At 39.6% G+C, this 18211-nt stretch overlaps 1 protein-coding gene across 2 annotated transcripts in view; it reads left to right on the top strand.

The window, feature by feature from the left end:
* Positions 1-12534, top strand: part of cckbrb (cholecystokinin B receptor b) — a 32362-nt gene extending 19828 nt beyond the window's left edge. For both annotated transcript variants that reach the window (XM_034110585.2, XM_034110584.2), the window contains exons 3-6: positions 2055-2306; positions 8430-8691; positions 9914-10041; positions 11944-12534. In XM_034110585.2, the coding sequence (XP_033966476.1) occupies positions 2055-2306; positions 8430-8691; positions 9914-10041; positions 11944-12485 (1184 nt within the window). In that variant the 3' untranslated portion in view covers positions 12486-12534. The remainder of the gene's footprint in view (positions 1-2054; positions 2307-8429; positions 8692-9913; positions 10042-11943) is intronic.
* Positions 12535-18211: the final 5677 nt, after the last annotated feature.

Genomic DNA, 18211 nt, shown 5'->3' with positions numbered 1-18211 from the left:
AGGATTAAAGCTTGAGTGTGTTAGGTTGTCTCCACAACTGTGTCAGTGATATTTGCATGTGATGTGATTTGTGTCCTGCGGATGTGCACATGGGTGCGTTCAATACCCACGATAGAGACCCAGCAGGTAGCCTGTTAAAAAAAGTGTTGTTTCTAGGCAGGTGTTAGGGTAAAGATAACAGGGAAAGCAGAAAACATTCCAGTGAAGGTGCCAATTGCTCAGTGCACAGACTGCAGGCTGCAGCATTTTGTATTTTAGTATGTTTGAAGGGGGACTATATTCATGTTGGTACACACATTCTGTGTGGTGAAGAACAACATGTGCACACAAAAAAAAATCCAGAATTGGACTTTAATGATGATTTGACAGGCTTTGCTATCTTTGTCAGTCATACCTGGTTACACTACTAACTTATATTCTCTTTTATTCTCCACCCCACTCCAACAGATGTAACTTGACTTCAATACTGTCACTCTTGATTTAAAAAAAGCCCAGCTGGACTCATCAAGCTCACTTCCTCAATTTCTTTATAGTTTAGCCATCATGAATCCAAAGTGTATTGCTCTCCACAAACATAAAAATGAATATTCCAAAAGCTTTCCATGGTGTTTTCTGATGGACAAAATGAATGTTTGTTGTCTAATGTTAATTTGCCGGGACTTCTTTCTGCGGATTGAGATGCCTGCACTTGGTCCTTTGATCTTCGTTAGCAATGGTCTGTTCTCCTTAGCTGCAGTCTGCTGGCAAAAAACTACAGAACTCTAGAATGTCCAAATTGACCAATAAGAATCGAGTATTCAACCAAGCTGTGTACTAAGTATTATAACTAGAAAATGCATTTCCTGCTGAAAATGTGTGCGAATGCTGTAAACTGTATACATTTGTTGCTGAATTTAGCTGACAATGCAGAAAAAGCTGAATATGTTATTAGCTGAATGGTAGCTGCTTTTAGCTACAGAAACCAAGTAAGTGTGTTGCTGAACTTAGTGGAGAAATGCAGAAAAATTAAAATGATTTGAATCAAAATGGTTACAGCTCAAATGCATTGCAAGGACTTTGTTGAAAACTTGAAAGTAAAATGTTAAACTGGAAGAGTAGGAAAAATAGTGAAGAAGTTTAATATTTAAAAGAAAAGGTGTAACAAAGGTATAAACAACAACATGTAGAGCCTCAATGTCCTGAAATAGCTGAATAATTTAATAGTTGAATGGTTTCTGTAGCTGAAAGTAGGCTGGAGTTAGATATTAAATGTAAGTAGTGAATGAATGTGTATTAAGAAGAGAAAATAAAGTAAACATTCTTTGAAAAGTAGCAGAATATTTTAACTGCAAACTTTTGAACTAAAACCATACTTCACCAATAATGTATAAAATATGTGGAACATGTTGAAGTCAGTATGAAGTCTCCATCAGACAGAAAATAATAGGCTGAGACAGTCTGTTAAACTCCAGTCTGTGTGTTTGAGGTGACGACATTATCAAACACCTGTGTGTGAGCCCAGAGATTAAAGGTTTCCATGGAGATGTGCAGTAATCAGTGAAAGGAGAGCCTTTCCATTGATCTGAATTTGGGAGTTATGGCAGGTTGAAGAAAAAGGTTGAAGGCGAACTTCAAGCTCTCCTCCACTCTAGCTGTGACATCACGCACTCTAAGCCTTAACGAGCTGTGCAATACACACTCATGTTAAAATCTGAAGAAGGCCTCTTTACCAAGCTCCAAACTAAGTGAAATAACTCAAAAAGTGTAAACAATATCAGAAATCTGAATACAAGTTGAATAGCTGAATGTCTTGTGATCATTTTAAAGTTGGAATGAAGTCTGTAGCAAAAAGTTGCATAGCATTCACACTAATAAAAGGGGATTATAAAAAGAGACTAAAGCAGATAGTTGGTTCTAGTATTTTTAGTATAACACAGAAGTATTTCTATTGGTTCCAGGCCGTTGTTATCAATAACAACAGCGTGATTGTATTGATCCTCATGTAAATCAGATTTGGTGGTTCAGTAGGGAAAACACACTAACACCTTCTCTCCTCCTGTCTCTCTCTGTGCCAGGTGATGACCACACACTGCGGATCCTGCTCTACTCACTCATCTTTTTCCTGAGCGTGGTTGGCAACCTGCTGATTATTCTGGTGCTGACGGTCAATAAGCGCATGCGCACCGTGACCAACACCTTCCTGCTGTCGCTTGCTGTCAGTGACCTGATGATGGCCGTCTTCTGCATGCCCTTCACCCTAATCCCCAGCATCCTCAAGAACTTCATCTTTGGAGCAGCCATGTGCAAGATAGTGTCCTACCTAATGGGTGAGAGAAGGGAGGATTGTACTGTATATACTGTAAAAAGGCCCTATTATGCTTATTGGAGTGTCCCCTTTACTGTAGCTTATTCTATAGGTTTTTGTGCAAGTACTGTAAATGGTCTTCAAAGGCTCAAATCCCAAAGTTCCCTCCAGAAGGAGTGCCTCTCGCTCCCTCCCCCTGCCACCTCCATTGGACTCCTTTGTTTACTTCAGCAACACAGTGAAATCGCTATGTGAAACTTGCACTTCTATTGGCTAGCACATGACTAACACATTATACTTGATAGGCTAAGGGGCAGTAATTGGCAACAGGTGAGGGATATAGTTTTGTGTGTAAAGGACATAAAATCTTGACTGAATCTCTGTGTCAAGATTCCTCCTGTGGAGTTAGGGTTTAGCCAATAAAGGAATATGTATGCACTGTCATAATGCAGTTGATTGTGGCTTTTCCATTAGATGTTTCATAAGATGTAATTTATAGAGGAAGCCTAAATTATCCTGATATACTATGTTGCCCAATAATATGTTTTCACTCAGCAAAAATAATAAGGGTTCCCCCCCTTATCAAAATTACACTTTTTTGATAAGGGTCCCCCCTTGTAAAAAATTTAACTTTTTAACATTGATGTAGAAATGGTCTCTCTAGATCAGGGCTATTCAACTTCATTAGCAAGTGGTGCCAAATAGGAAAACCACTGGGGGTTTGTGGGCCACACAATACTTTGTCAAGGAATCACTACAAATAACTCTTGCTTACAGTAGTGTTAATAGATACTAATACATTAAATGAACTAGTCAAGTGCATACCTTTTTTTTTTACTTTAATTACAGAAAGCAATCAGTCCATAAAAAAGAAGGAAAGCTTCGGTTACAAGGCTTGACACAAAAGTGCAAAATGTTGCATCTTTAAAACTAAGGAGACATGAGGTTTTTCCCCCCAACAGTTCCATGTCCACTAATGTACAAAACAAGATGAATATAATAAAACAGTATTCATCACATTAACAGTAAGTAGCCCTGTGTATAATATCCTCAACACTTCCAATCATATATAAGGTGCTTTGAAGACAACACAAGTCCATAAAATGTAATACTAAATGCAAATAGAACATAGTAAAACAATAGCCATCAGACTCACAATAACATTCATATCTTGGAAACATTTTTACAATTTTCGAAACAGTAAGTAGGCTTGTTTGAATGACCATAAAATGAATGACCATAAAAACAGATCTGCATACATACCATGCATCAGACTTCTGTCATGTTTAGCCTGTTTGAGTCGGTGAGAGAAATTACACTGCCTTGATTTAGCTATTTCAGCATAGTTTGGCTCATAAGTGGTAAGAGCAATTCTGAGACACTCATGCAACTTCTCATTCATGGAGCAACGTGCCCTTGTTTTGATGGCATGCATATGAGAAAAGCTAGACTCACAAGTATAGGTAGATCCAAACATTGTCAGTATAAGCAAGGCCAACTTCCTCATTGTTGGCCACTTGACTCCGTTCAAATGATGCTAGCAGTCCCTGTACTTTCCTTCTCCGTTCCTCTGAGCCCACGGGGAAACTGGCAGAAAACGAGCCGTGATTTGAGTTGTAGTGTCGCTTTACGTTGTATTCTTTCATCACGGATATACTTTTGTTGCACAATAAACACACCGGTTTATTACTTGTTGCGGCTGGCAAAGTAAATACATATTTGTCAGTCCATTCATTCTGGAATTATCGATTTTCCGAATCAACTTTACGTTTCTTGGGCTTGGAGAGACATCTTGAAGCTGTTGTTAACTAAAGTACTTTCTCTGTGGCCCGCGAACCTAGTGTGTAACGTGAGTTTGACTGAGCCAATGACAAGTGCGGACACAGTGCTGTTTTTTTTTAATGAGCAGAGCGCGGCAGGCAAAATAATGGATTCAAAATAATTCAAATGAATGGAAAAATCAGCGTTTTTGCCGCATTGTCGGATTTAGTGTGATCAGACATTAGTTTTATTTATGCTATTACACATATGCCATTTTGATTTGCAGGCAACCTCTTGTGGGCCAGAAAAAAGTTCTGAAGGGCCTGATTCGGCCCGTGGGCTGCTAGTTGAATATGCCTGCTCTAGATCAATTGTATTGCACTGTTGCCACAGAGGGTTGTTTCAGATATAATTAGGCTTTTTATGTACACACAAAAAGTGAAGGATCATGATCCCCCTTATTTAAAAAAATGTGCTTTGAAGGTTTAGAGAAGTCAACATGTATTCATTCACTATTCAGAATAATTACCATGCCCAAATGTTTTGAACACATTTGTATTCAGTGTACAGGCAATAAAGAACAGACAGACGGCAGAGACCCATTACATTTAATAAAGAAAACCCACAGACATTCTCTTATAATCAGGACGTCCATGTTTTTTTTCAAAACTATGACTCTCCATGCACTTTTAAGTATGGTAATCCACCATTTCTTCTTGAAACATTTTCGTGAATAACAACAACCATATGTCCAATTATTAGTATACACAGCCTTACAGATGCCAGACGGCTAATTGATTATAATATGCTTTAATGTTACTTTCATTTGACCTCAAATTGCATTGAAAAGATGTCAACTGGCATCCTATAAAAAAGCGTAAGGGGGGGCTACACACTACAACATTGACACCAACTATTGTACTCCTGAAATAAAACTCCATAAAGATGAAGCTACTGTATTGATGTATTTTACTTGTAAACTTATTTGCAACCACCAGGAAACAAGCTGCAGTGGTTCCCAAAGTGGGGGGTGCAGAGACATGACAGGGGGGGTGCGAGAGATCAGGAGGAACAATGGTCATTTAAAAAAAAAAAAAATCATAATTTGAAAATGTATTGATTTGAAAATAATATGATAGTACTATTACGTCTGGGTCTCTGTGTTTCATTAAAGCTTGGCTCTGTGTGTGTGTGGAACGAGCCATTTTGTGTGTGTGTGTGCGTGCGCGAGCGAGAGAGCGCACCGGTACCGGAGATCGTAGTTGTTAGCTTCTGGTGCTAGCGAGCTACGCTAACGGAACAAAGTGGAGGAGAGTCCTCTCCTGTCAGACTGAGAGGTTCAGTGAACTAAAGGACTCTGAGTGTTTAGATAGTTAACTTTAGTCTAAGTTATCTCAGTGGGTCTCAAACGTTTTGGTCACCATTAATGTAAACAATTATTTCCGAAGCACAAGTTTATATGATCATTATAAAAAAAGGGAATAAATGAAAAACAGGTATGAAATACTATATGACTATATGAAAGTTTAAAAGGGTGATTTGTAAAATATCCATAAAGAAAAAGTAAATGTGGTTACAGTTCTGTTTCATATTGGTGTTGAGAGATGTATCCATAGATCTCTTCATTTTGCTCTCAAAGTGCACCAGATTGAGGCTTTTAACTTCAATATTTAAAAATACACACTGAGCCTGACTATTTGTGTTGGGGGGGCCCGACTTATTTTTTTCTCCAAAGGGGGGGCCTGACAGAAAAAGTTTGAGAACCACTGTGTTTGTGGGAGGTTCATGGGTGAGTTTGAGTAAGGAAAGGGTATATTTATCCTAGTCTGCATCAAGGAAAATATCCATTCTGGAAAAGTCAGAGAAAAATAACATTTATATAACATAATAAAAAAATTAAAAAAAACGTTTTGCCAACCGTGAAAGACAAGAAATCTGAGATTACATAGAACATATTGGATTAAACTAAAGTAAGAAGATGGCATGTTAATGTTGGAAAGATAACTATCGTGCATTGAGAAAAAGTGACTGACTGTTGGCTGATTGATCTTCATTGGGATCTGGCTCGCGCATACACACAGATACACACAGATACACACACACACACACACACACACACACACACACACACACACACACACACACACACACACACACACACACACACACACACACACACACACACACACACACACACACACACACACACACACACACACACACACACCACACACACACACACACACACACACACACACACACACACACACACACACACACACACACACACACACACACACAGTCTGTATTCTTGTTGAGAACATGGATAAAGAGTAATTTCCCGTCTTGTCCTGTCAGGAGGGATGTCCGATAATATCTGTGGCACAGGCCAACATGATTTCTCCTATCAAGACTCAGATAACCATCCCCGCCGTACGTTATATTCATTTGCAGGCTCATCTCCACAGAGCACCACATTTTGTTCTCCGTTGTGATCGCAGATATTACATTCAAACATCAACAAACTTGTTTTTCTGACTTTCATATTGCGGGCCCAAGCTCTGTTCTGAGCACAGAGCTTTTCATTCATCAAAAGTAAAGATAGCTTGTATTTGTTTACTTACTTTTAAAGGTCCCCTATTATACTCTTTTTCATCAATATATTATAGTTCTCAGTTATATACAAAACATATCTCTGAAGTGTTTGGCTCAAAATACCAAACAGATCATGCATTGTAGCATGCAATAAACCCCTCTGTTTTAGCTCTCTATCAAAAGTGATTCTGTGTCTGTTGGAAATAAGGAGCCACTCCCCACGCCCAGGGCCGCCTTAATGCACGGGCTGACCTGGGCTGAAGCCCAGGGGCCTACGGAGATCAGGGGCCTATCATGAGCCAATACAAATTTGTATTTCTGATGTTTTTAATTTTGTTTTAAATAAACAAAGTCTTGGCTTTCAGAATATGAAACTTTTATTTCCAAAATCACACGATAAATACATTTGAAGCTTGTAAAGGGAAGAAGACAGCTCTCCCTCGCACTCTGCTGTTCTGCTGTTCCCCCCCCTCCGCTGAAATTATGAATGTAAGGCGTATAGTAATCATAGATAACACGGCAGGGTCCGTTACAGTTTGTTTTCATCTGATTTCAAATAAACAAAGTCTTGGCTTTCAGAATATTAAACTTGTTTCGGCAAATTCAGATGATAAATACAACTTTGAAGTTTCGGCATAATTACAAGTGGAGAACGGAGTAACTTGACGTCACAGCAGGCATAACAACAGCGTGTGTTTCTCCGGGAAACAAACACAATACACACAAACGCAAAAATACACAAACACACACACGTATACACACACACTCCCCCAGACCAGTAATCCAAACGAAAATATCTTCCCTCCGTAGTATTTTGATCATTTACTCCGCTAATCAATCAGATCGATGGATTCCAGAGATTTTTCTCAAACATGATGACTCCGAAACAGTCAGTGGGCACCACTTAACAGCCAATCAGAATGAGAATATGTTTCACATGTGACGTATTCAAATTGCGAGTGATTGAGTGACAGATGAAGGTTGTTTAGGAGAAAAAGTTTGAGAAGAAAAAGTTTGAGAGTGGCGCTCGGGAAAGGAAATTCTTGAGGGAAAAGTAATTTGGAGACAAGCAGCTATTATAAAAAATGCCGAAGCTTGCAGGTTATTTTAAACCTGTAGGCCAGCATGAGGAGGAAGGACAGATGAGTTCTGTACCGAGCGGCCGCGGGGCCTCGGAGCCAAGTAGGCCGTCTGGTTCTGATAGCGATGGAGTAGCGGGAGAGGGAAAACAGACAGGAGGGACATTATCTGTTGGAGGAGATGGGAGGATGACGAGGACTTGCTACGTGGAGGGGAGCCAACGGCAACCGGACAAATACATGAGGGAGGCCCGATACGTCACTCATCTGGAGGAGAGAACCAGGCGCGCGTAGAGCAGAGTGGAGAAGTGCGATCACAGAGCCTGCCGAGGCTATAAATGGCTTTGATTTGTTGTTCAAATACGGGGCCTACAAAACCATCAGCTCCAGGGCCTGATGGCAGGTTAAGGCGGGCTTGCCCACGCCCCTCTGCGAGATATTTGGTTAAAAAGAACACAATGGTGCTCTAGGAGGAGATTCAGGTGATAAAGCAAAAAAAACGTATGACATCACAAAGTGGCCAAAATCTGATCAGCTCATTTTCAGACAGGTTTTTATATAAATGGATCAGGACAAAAAGAGAGAGTATCTTTTTTCCTGTAACTTTCAGAATCTCTTTCCACAGAGGGGAAACATATTTATGTATAAAAGACATGAAAAAGTGGATTCTGCACAATAGGTGACCTTTAAACAATCTGTTTTGCTTACAGGAATATCTGTGAGCATCTCCACATTTAGCCTGATTGCCATAGCTATCGAGCGCTACAGTGCCATCTGTAACCCTCTGAAGTCGAGGGTGTGGCAGACCCGCTCCCATGCCTATCGGGTGATCGCTGCGACCTGGGTGCTAGCCTTGGTCATCATGATCCCCTATCCAGTCATCAGCAACTTGGACTCTTTTCAGCGTACTGACAACACCACTGCTCACAAGTGCCGCCTCAAGTGGCCCCTCGCTACCGCGGAGCAGGCCTGGTGAGTGTAACTAGAGATATGCACAAGCTATATTGATTTTTCTTTAAGCATCATCACTTACATTTCCATAGTAATCGGAAACACAACAGGACATAATATGCAACTTCACATGAAACTTCAAAGCTCAGATCATCCATCATGCTTGCCATCCGGACAATGTTCCGTTTTGTTTCATATAAACTGTTGATAATCTGTGTCTGAAATGTATTTTGTTTTACTTTTGTGCGTCTGTGTGTGTGTGTACTTTCAACGAAGCAGGTTACCCTGAAACACCTCATTTACTTTCATGTTTTAGCAGCTTTTAGTATCCGTCCACTGGGTGTTCTTTCTGGAAACATTAGAGCAGATGAGGAGAGCAGAAGGATGTTTTAATGAAAAATTAGGATGGAACAGGCTTTAGGGTTATTTCAGAGAACTGTGTGTTTTTGTGCACAGCTGAAACATTTTCAATTATGTCTTTATTTTAGCTTGGGTTTATATATTTGTGTATTAATGCCAGACCCAGTAAGTGTATCACCATACGATTTTGATCCACAGAGGATAACACAATTAGTCATTTTGATACATTTACAGCTTTTCTAACGGTCTCGCACAAATTCCAGAAGACTTACCATCTGGATAGAGAATGCTTTGTTTGTTTGTAATTTATATAATTATTTTTGGGGCGCAATATATGCCTTTTATTTGAAAGAGAGAGAGAGAGAGAGAGAGAGAGAGAGAGAGAGAGAGAGAGAGAGAGAGAGAGAGAGAGAGAGAGAGAGAGAGAGAGAGAGAGAGAGAGAGTCCCTGTTTAGGGTGTGGTTCATGATTGGCATTTTAGCCCATGAAAAATATTTGTACCTGTTACCCAAGATGCAACCTGGCTATTTTCGATCCAGACACACTGGAAATTAAATATTGTGCAATGCAATACAAAATATGAATGTGTTTTTTGTGAGAAAATTCTAAAGATAATAACACTGTAAATATATTGTAATTTAAAGTCTTACAAGCTTAGCAAGGTAAGCTTATTGAAAGCATATACTTGTGCTAAGTATTAGATGAATGAAAAGTTACATGTAATGTCGTTTCTGACATCAGGAAAACAGCCAAATATTATCTGAATATCCAATATTTTTATTTACAGATAGAGATTATACAGTTAGAGATTAAAGGGTAGAAAACTGTGGCTACATGAAAGCCTGAATAATGCACATCTTAACCCCTCTCTTGTGTCTTTTAGGTACATTCTGCTGCTGCTTGTGCTGTTTGCAATCCCAGGGCTGGTGATGATTGTAGCCTATGGATTGATCTCTAGGGAACTTTACAGAGGCATCCAGTTTGAGATGGGCCACAAAAAAGACTCTACTGGTGAGTCCATGCACACTAAACGTAGAGACAACACACACAATTGTAGGGTACAGCTTAAATGAGGGCTATCAAGTTCACAGCGCTTCACAGTGTGCTATATGTGCAATATATATATATATACCATTAATAACTGTGTAATTTATAACTGGCTGCTAATCCTTAGAACCGTTACAAGGTGTGTTTTTTTTGCATTTTGTATCTTGTAAATTGTGTAACTTGCTGCAGTTAAATACCATCATGTGCAATATGTGCCACATGTGCAATATGTGCAATATGTGCCATATGTGCAATATATACATTACATTATATACATAAGCCATTAATAACTGTGTACTATATTATACCTGGCTGCTAAATTCTAAGAACTGTTACAGGATTTGTATTTTAGAAAGTATTTTTTCTTTTACTTTTCTTTTTTTATATTATATCATAACTTAGTACTTTTTTTCGTAACATAAGTAACATTAAGCTGTCTGTAGCTCTTTCCTGCTGTAAAGATGCAAATGTCCCCTCTGTGGGACTAATAAAGGTATTCTGATTCTGATTCTGACAGGCAACAGTCAATGAATAACATTGACCCCAAAAATACAGCATTGAGTAAAAACAGCGAACTCCAGAAGTATGACCTTATCTTTCAGCTAGGTGACGCAAAGACAAACGGGTAGTTGGGACAGAAAGATAGACAGACAGAAATTATAGACAAATGTAAGCCTGTTAATTTGCATGCATGGATTCACAACCTAAAATGTTTTTGTTTCTCAAACCGAAATTACAACCAGTTATTGTCCTACATGTAGAGAGATGACTTAAAAAAAGAATGATGAGAAACATTTTCAACAAAGAAGTCAATCCATGTGAACTGATATGATGCCATGTGTTCACCCTTTCTCAGAGGAAAGAAAGGATGTAGAAGGACGGGAGCAGAAAGATTTTTCAAGCTGTTGGAAAATAAGACTTGGACTTCATAAAAATGCGAAGGTGACCCATGCAGGTACAGCACTCCGGTTCTTTTCTCTACTACATTTTGTAATGAAAAAACAAAACAAATCACAGAACCAGCCAACTTGTTAATCCATATCCTATCATTGGCAATATCTCAACACACTTGACAAAAACAAGGCACTGACAACAACACTCACAGCTTTCTTCTGACCTCTAAAGATGTATAGAGGAAATACAGTTTTTCTTAAAAAGCTGACGTTTTGATTGCAATGTAATTTATACATAATAGCAACCAGAAGATAATATTTTTTTTCTATTCATGTGAACGATGAGCATTTTATTTTAATCACAACAATTTCATTACTGCTACAATCATTGTAATGTGTGCAGGTTAAGTGGAACATAACCTTTTGTGAGCATATGAGAGTGTGTCTCGGGTGAAAGCAGCAGGGAGTGAATTTGCCGGTGCTTCATTAGAGGATGGATTGGCTGGCAGCTGCGGGCCTGGACATCACCATCTGTTTGGTCTCACAGAGGAAAAAAGGGGGAAGAAGGATTAAGAATTTCTAAAAATAACCTTTTGGAAAATGTGAGAGTGGTTTATACCTTAATAGTTCTTGTGAGTACTTGCTTCCCTTGTGTATCTATTAAGCTGAGCAGCTGCTATTTGAAGAGCTGTGATTGACCTTAGACTAGCCATACAGATGGGTGCATATGTTATCGCAGAGCCAGACTGTAGGTCACACGGTTCCTCTGGTCGATTTCTAACAGGTGAGTATGTGGGTGGGAAAGGTCAGGTGATGGGAAAGGTGAAAAAGGGGTAATTGAAGGTGAGGGAGTGGCTGGATCTGGGAGTCTACCTAGTAAAGTAAAATAAATAGTTTATACATACAATACAGAAGTGTATGTACTTGCTACATTCAGTTTAAACAACCTTTTTTGCTCTGCTCTCCCATACAGATGTGAAGAATGGACTGACCTCTGCTGTGTCCACCGGTAGGGATGATGGAGATGGTTGCTACGTTAATGTCGTCCAGCGGCCACCCTCTATGGAGATGTCCACCATGGCTACAACTGTCAGGGCAAACAAGGCCGAAAGACCACGCAGCAACACCTCTGAAGCCAAGCTGGAGGCCAAGAAGCGAGTCATCCGCATGCTGGTGGTCATTGTTGTCCTTTTCTTTCTCTGCTGGATGCCGCTGTTCTGTGTCAACACCTGGAAAGCGTTCGATAAAGTCTCGGCCAGACATGCCCTCACAGGCGCTCCCATCGCTTTCATCCATTTGTTGGGTTACACTTCTGCCTGCGTCAACCCCATTATTTACTGCTTCATGAACACACGTTTCCGAAAAGCTCTGCGAGCCACGTTCTCGTGCTGCGCTGCACCTTGCCATCGCCGCCGCCGCCATGGGCTACGGGACAACGAGGAGGACGTTATGGCAACCGGGGCATCCATGTCAAAGTTTAGTTACACTACAGTCAGCACCATGGGAACCTGCTGAGGCAGATCGATGAAGCCACAATCCAGAGGAGACAGTTACTACGGCAACACAGTACCCTGCTTCCTGTGTGTTTAGGAGAATTCTGCGCAGAAGACATAACATGGAAAAAACAGGCCATATAGATATCATTATAGAAGCATCAATCATGAATGAGAGTAAAGTTATATATGTATACAGTATAAGTTACACAAAGATGATTTACCCAGTCCAACCTACATAGCTATGTTTAAAAAAGCACACAAAAATGGAGTACAGTTATGTCTTGTTGGACTGGACCAAGGCAAATGATTTGCTTAGATGTTTACGGTGGGACGTGTGTGTGTGAGAGTGTAGGTGTGTATGTGTGTGTGGTGGGCTGTATGATATGCTCTGGTGGCAGCTTGACAACTTGTAATGTGTGAAGCTATAAAAATAGGAAGGCATGGTGCTATGTCAATTTGATATAGTGTTTATGTATACTTTGCTGTTAGTTGTTTATCCGAGTTTATGATAGTAATGCAATTGCCTTGTTGACTAAGTGCCTGGTTCTAAATACTATGTTAAATCTGTCTACAGTTGATGAGTCTCACTCATCACTGGCACCATAACAGGCGGATTGAAACTTAGATGGTTGTGGAAGTTGAGTTTAAAGACTCAAAGTGAAAATCCTCATAGGAAGTTTTCTCTCCTAATGGGACCTGATATATCAGTGTGTTGTCAGCTACATGGTTCCACAGGTGAAGAAAATACTTGTATAGGTGGTATAAAGATCTAAGATAGGCAGTGGTGATGCCTTGCGTAGTGGTTGTAATCTGTATGCTAGCCAACTTTGTATTTGTTCTTATTTTTAGTGCCGGTTTTGTGTGCTGCAATGTTAGTTAGTAATGTATGTCATTGCAGTTTTACATGGTAGCAAATATGAGAAAGTGGACTTGACTCTTGTTGACTTGAACTGTGTTTATTTTTCATGTGAGGGAATTTAGTTTGAGGGTAGTACATATTACCTACTGTATCACTTTGTGGAGAACGTTGAAATATTGGTCAGAGTACAAGAGAATATACTGGATAATGGTATTGAAAAAAATATTTAAAACAAATGAAAACTTTGATGAAGTCACCAGGAGCAGGCTCTGCGTTTTAGAAACAGTAAATGGTACTAATAGGATTGTATAAGTTACTATATTCATGCTGTAGGACAATATGAAAGGGGGTTTTTATATTAACAATGTTCACTGCAGCCTTACAGTAATTGAGGGTAAAGCCAGATAAGTTCATTGAGAATCCAGAAACGTGCAGTCCCTGTGAACAGCAGGCAAAGGCGACAAAATGGCAGCCAGGTTTCAGAGGTCTCTTTTCTTCGTGCCCTGTGTGGCGTGTCTGACTCTGTCTCCCCTGCTCACCTCACAGTAATTGTGTTACAACCCGAACCCTGCCAGGCTGAGTGCACCAAAGCACAATGCTGTCAGCCTCTCAACTACTAATAGATGAATGGCTTGCCTTACTGAGCATTTTTTGTATATTCTAGATTGACCTTCAGCTTTTGTGGTTTATTGTGTGCACATTTCCCTTTGTGTTTAACATATACATCATAGTGAAGTATTTTTTAGTAGACTCAACTACAGAGAGACATACTCTAATCAGCCAAAACCTCAATCTGTATAATGTAAAACACAGCAGAATAAAGCTAATTGACAAACTTAGATAGAGACAATAACATATTAGCCTTCTGTGCTAATCATTTAATATCTGCCGTTCCTTCTCCTCTTGCTTTATACTGAGACAACTTTACCATCACATGTCTCCAGTGTCAAGCTTATGTTAAGTGATGAGTGACAGCCAGAAGATAATATATACCTTCCCTTTGTCTCACTGTGCAGACCCAGGCCCGATCATCTTTAAACACAAGAGGCACTCATTCATTAGCTGATCTCATTGTCTCTGGGCTTGATGGGCCTGTGTTGAAAAGCCTTTGTATGAAGGGCTTATGAATCAAACTGTAAATATGAACCGACAGTGAAAACAAGTGAGATCTTTTGTGCTCTGTAATTTCTATGTTCTGATCACAATGTCCTCCTGTGAAATCAGAACATTTTAATTTGTCACAGTGATTGAAGTTCCCTTGCAGTAAAAAGGCAGACAGGAAGTCATTGTGTGTCTGCTACAGTAGTTGCTTTTCTAGGAAACACCGGCATTTGTTGTTGTTTATCAGTGACAGTTGGAAAGTATTTTTTATTTTGCAGAGTGCCAGAAGAAGCTGATTTCCCTGCAGTGTCATAGAGGCTGTTAGACGTTATGACTTGCTCCGCAATCCTCACCACATCATCCAGTTGCCACAAACACACACACCTACAAAGAGTACTCCAGCTTGAACTGGTTATTATGCACTAGCTCCCGACCAATTACACGCATGTGCCAATAATTATTATTCCTACGGGCGCCATGGTTTAAAAACTGCAAAAGGTAAAACATTTTCTATTGACAAAACACAGAGAATACCTGCCCATCACTGGAGCTTCCCTCACAAAGAGGTTTTGGATCATATTTGTTTGCCTTTACAGCCCATAATCCTGCACTTATCAACAAAGAACAGCTGGTAGCTGTTTTCCTAAAATAACAATACTTTAGCAAACAGACAAAGTTAGTGTTTATTTGGTGAACATAGAGGAGAATATAGGCGCTTAAGATATTTGCAGATATTTCCCTCAGGAGTTGATGGAGACCAAAACCAAGCTATGAGGAAAGCAAATATTGGACCTATAGGTGACTACAAAAATAACTCCCAATGAATGCTAATGTTGCTCTGTTTCTGCTCGATGTCTATAAGCCAGCTGCTTGTTACCCATATCAACTTTTTAAGATGATACTATATCAATGTTTTATTTGCAGCTTGTTCCCCTTTAGCTCAAAACAATGATTACTGAAGATTTAAAGTTACGTTTGAAATACTACAGACATGTGAGCTATCGCAAAAGCTGGACAAATGAAAATGTGGTTTTGTTGGCCGACTATTATCAAGAATCCTTCTCACGTTCACACGAGTAATCAATCATGTTCAGACAAGGTAGCCTTTATAAACTGACAAGCACTTACTCTTGTTTGTGATTATTATGCACCTGCTGCAGTTTAAACTACCCTTTCCTCTTCACAAAGACTACATCAAGCTGTTATTGGTTATGTTGATTGATATTTGTCCCTTTACCACCCTGCTCTCTTCTCTGTTAGCTTCCTATCACCAGGCTTGAGGATGGCATTTCTTAAATTTAGCTTTATGTATTCCCATTTCCCAGTGTCTGTTAGGCTGTCAGGCGCTTTATTGGATTCTCTGAAGCTCTCACCACTGTTTGGATTTCAGAGTACCTTTATGAGCAAAGCTGTGCCTCCAAATAAAAGTGTAACCATTTGTTACAATAAATATTCCTTTGTTCTTTGACACAAGTGTCCCTGACATGGAGTGGCTGCACTCTGGAGGAGAGCTGCTCATGGATGATAAGGGCGTCCACAGGTGTTGCAGAGAGAGCCTCTGGGACAGAAGTGTTGGCAGGGTCATAATTGATTAATGTGAGCAAAGCTGATATTTGAGGAGCACAATTGCTTAAATTGGCTGCACAGGCAGGTGTATTCAGGACACATCCACTCAGCAGTGGTAACATGAGGAATGAAGAAGTTTGGTCAGAATTGCAAATATCCCTCTGAACTGAATTGTTTCTGTTGGTATTAGATTCAGCTTGTTTCCATTAAACTGAAGGTTTTTGTTAATGAAGTTACTTTTGCAGTAGCAGATCTCTTCTCAGAGAAACTGGGATTACAACACACAGAGGCAATGTGACTTAATGTTCTGCTCAGGGCTCCATTACCCCTCTATATGTTTACATAGCACAGTTTTTTGCTGCTTTATTTATTTTATGAATGTTATAAATTGGACCTTTAAAGTTGTGTCCAGTGCAACCAGTAGAGCAGAGGTACTGTAGGATTGATCCTAAAAAAAAGTGTGCTTATGGTATTTTGTTTTATAACATCATACAGTAATACTATTAATAATTATTATCAACTAAAAAAGAAAGCACTAAAAGTAGAAGGCCATTTTTCAAGATGGCCACAATATTAGCTTATAGAGCAGGACGTAGCTTTGTTAATATTGTACTTTTGTGGTGCATCATTTACGAACACATTTTCAATTATTCGAATTACCATAGCCACACAGCCCAAAAAGTGTCTGGAGACCCAGGATAGTTTCCAGCTTTGCATGGAAGGTAAGCCGTGCTCTTTGGAAATTAATTGTACACATTTATTTGTGAAATAAGAAGCTCAGTTCTGGAAAAACAAAGGTTTAATTTTCCAATGTGTGCACCATAACACAATGCTGCCTTTTTCTAAGCCTGTCAAAAAGGTCTTTGTTGATGTCGAGTCCATGAGATGGGGAGAATTGACAGCTCTCATTCACATGTGCAGCAAGTTGCTCCGTGAGTTATGTTTTTTAATAAAGTCTTCAGGGTTGTATCTTAAGAAATATGTGTCATTCATTTCAGCCATCATGTCAATAAGAGTGAGAGCAGGAATAATATCGTGGAACATAATGATGAGGATTTTAGATAGTGTCGTCTGGGTATTCTTTCATTAGTGAGGATGTTTACCGTTTCCGGGGCGGATTTAGGATTAGTGCAGCCGTCATCCTGTGAATGTCAGCGACAATATGTGGAGACACAAGTCTTGTTCAGCAACATGCAAATATATATTGTACCTGCTCAGCTGTATCCTTATTGATATACACAGTACAGTATAGTATCTTAATAGTACATAAATAAGGTGTTACAATATGAAACTAATTACTCTCTTGTGTATGTGTGTGTTTTGCGAAGAGAAGACCTAATCTTGTGTTTCAGTGATCTGTCATGTTCCCAAAGCAGATTGTTTAGGCCACAGGCTAACTTGGGATGAACATGGATGAAGGGTTAGAGAAGCATACAAGGGTGAATTTTAGATCTGCTTCAATGGCCACAGTTGCCAGGTCACCATTGCCTTAAGTGTGTTTTGAGTCTACTGTATGTGTATGTCTGTGTGTGTATGTCCTTCATGCATTTACTGTGCGCATACATGAGTCACTGTTTTTTGAGGGGAAACGAGAGCTGCAGATGAATGCATTTGGCAGCCTTGTTTCCTCTTCTATGGAAAAGACATGAGCTTAGAGGGACAATTGTCCTTCCTGAAACAGTGACAACTTTGAGAAAACAATCTGTGGAAAAAAAGTAGATTTGGTTCTCTTGGCTACTGTCTGTTATCTTGACATGTGTTTTTGTGCTGCTATGACGCTAAAAAGGCCTTTAATGTTGACTTGTTCTTTGGAATGTGTAGTTTTCCATTCTGGTTTATGCTCTGGATGGAGGAGGTTCAACAGGTCTGCCTCCCTTATGACAGTGCAGATTTATTGCTATTATGATTGTCATTACAGACATTATTTGTTTTTTCTGACAGAAGGGATTTGCTATCTCTCGGTGTGAGGATCATCTGGATAGCATTTGTATATTCTAAGTATGGAAAAAGTGTGTGTGTGTGCGTTCGTCAACGTAGGAGCCAGCATTATAAAGTGGAGGTAAATGTTTTGCCATTTGTTACAAGTGATCTTAGATATTTAATGCTGGCTGCTGTATATCCCAAAAAAAATCAAACCAGTAATCCTCATGCCGGGCTGATGCACATTTAATCTTTTTCTGGTCTGTCTCTGTGTCTTTGTCTCTCTCAGGCACAGACAC

This window comes from Pseudochaenichthys georgianus, chromosome 21 (genome assembly GCF_902827115.2).
Source record: "Pseudochaenichthys georgianus chromosome 21, fPseGeo1.2, whole genome shotgun sequence".
Classification (NCBI taxonomy): Eukaryota; Metazoa; Chordata; class Actinopteri; order Perciformes; family Channichthyidae; genus Pseudochaenichthys; species Pseudochaenichthys georgianus.
The sequence above is the reverse complement of the archived record's forward strand: the minus strand, read 5'-3'. Positions and strand labels throughout refer to the sequence as shown.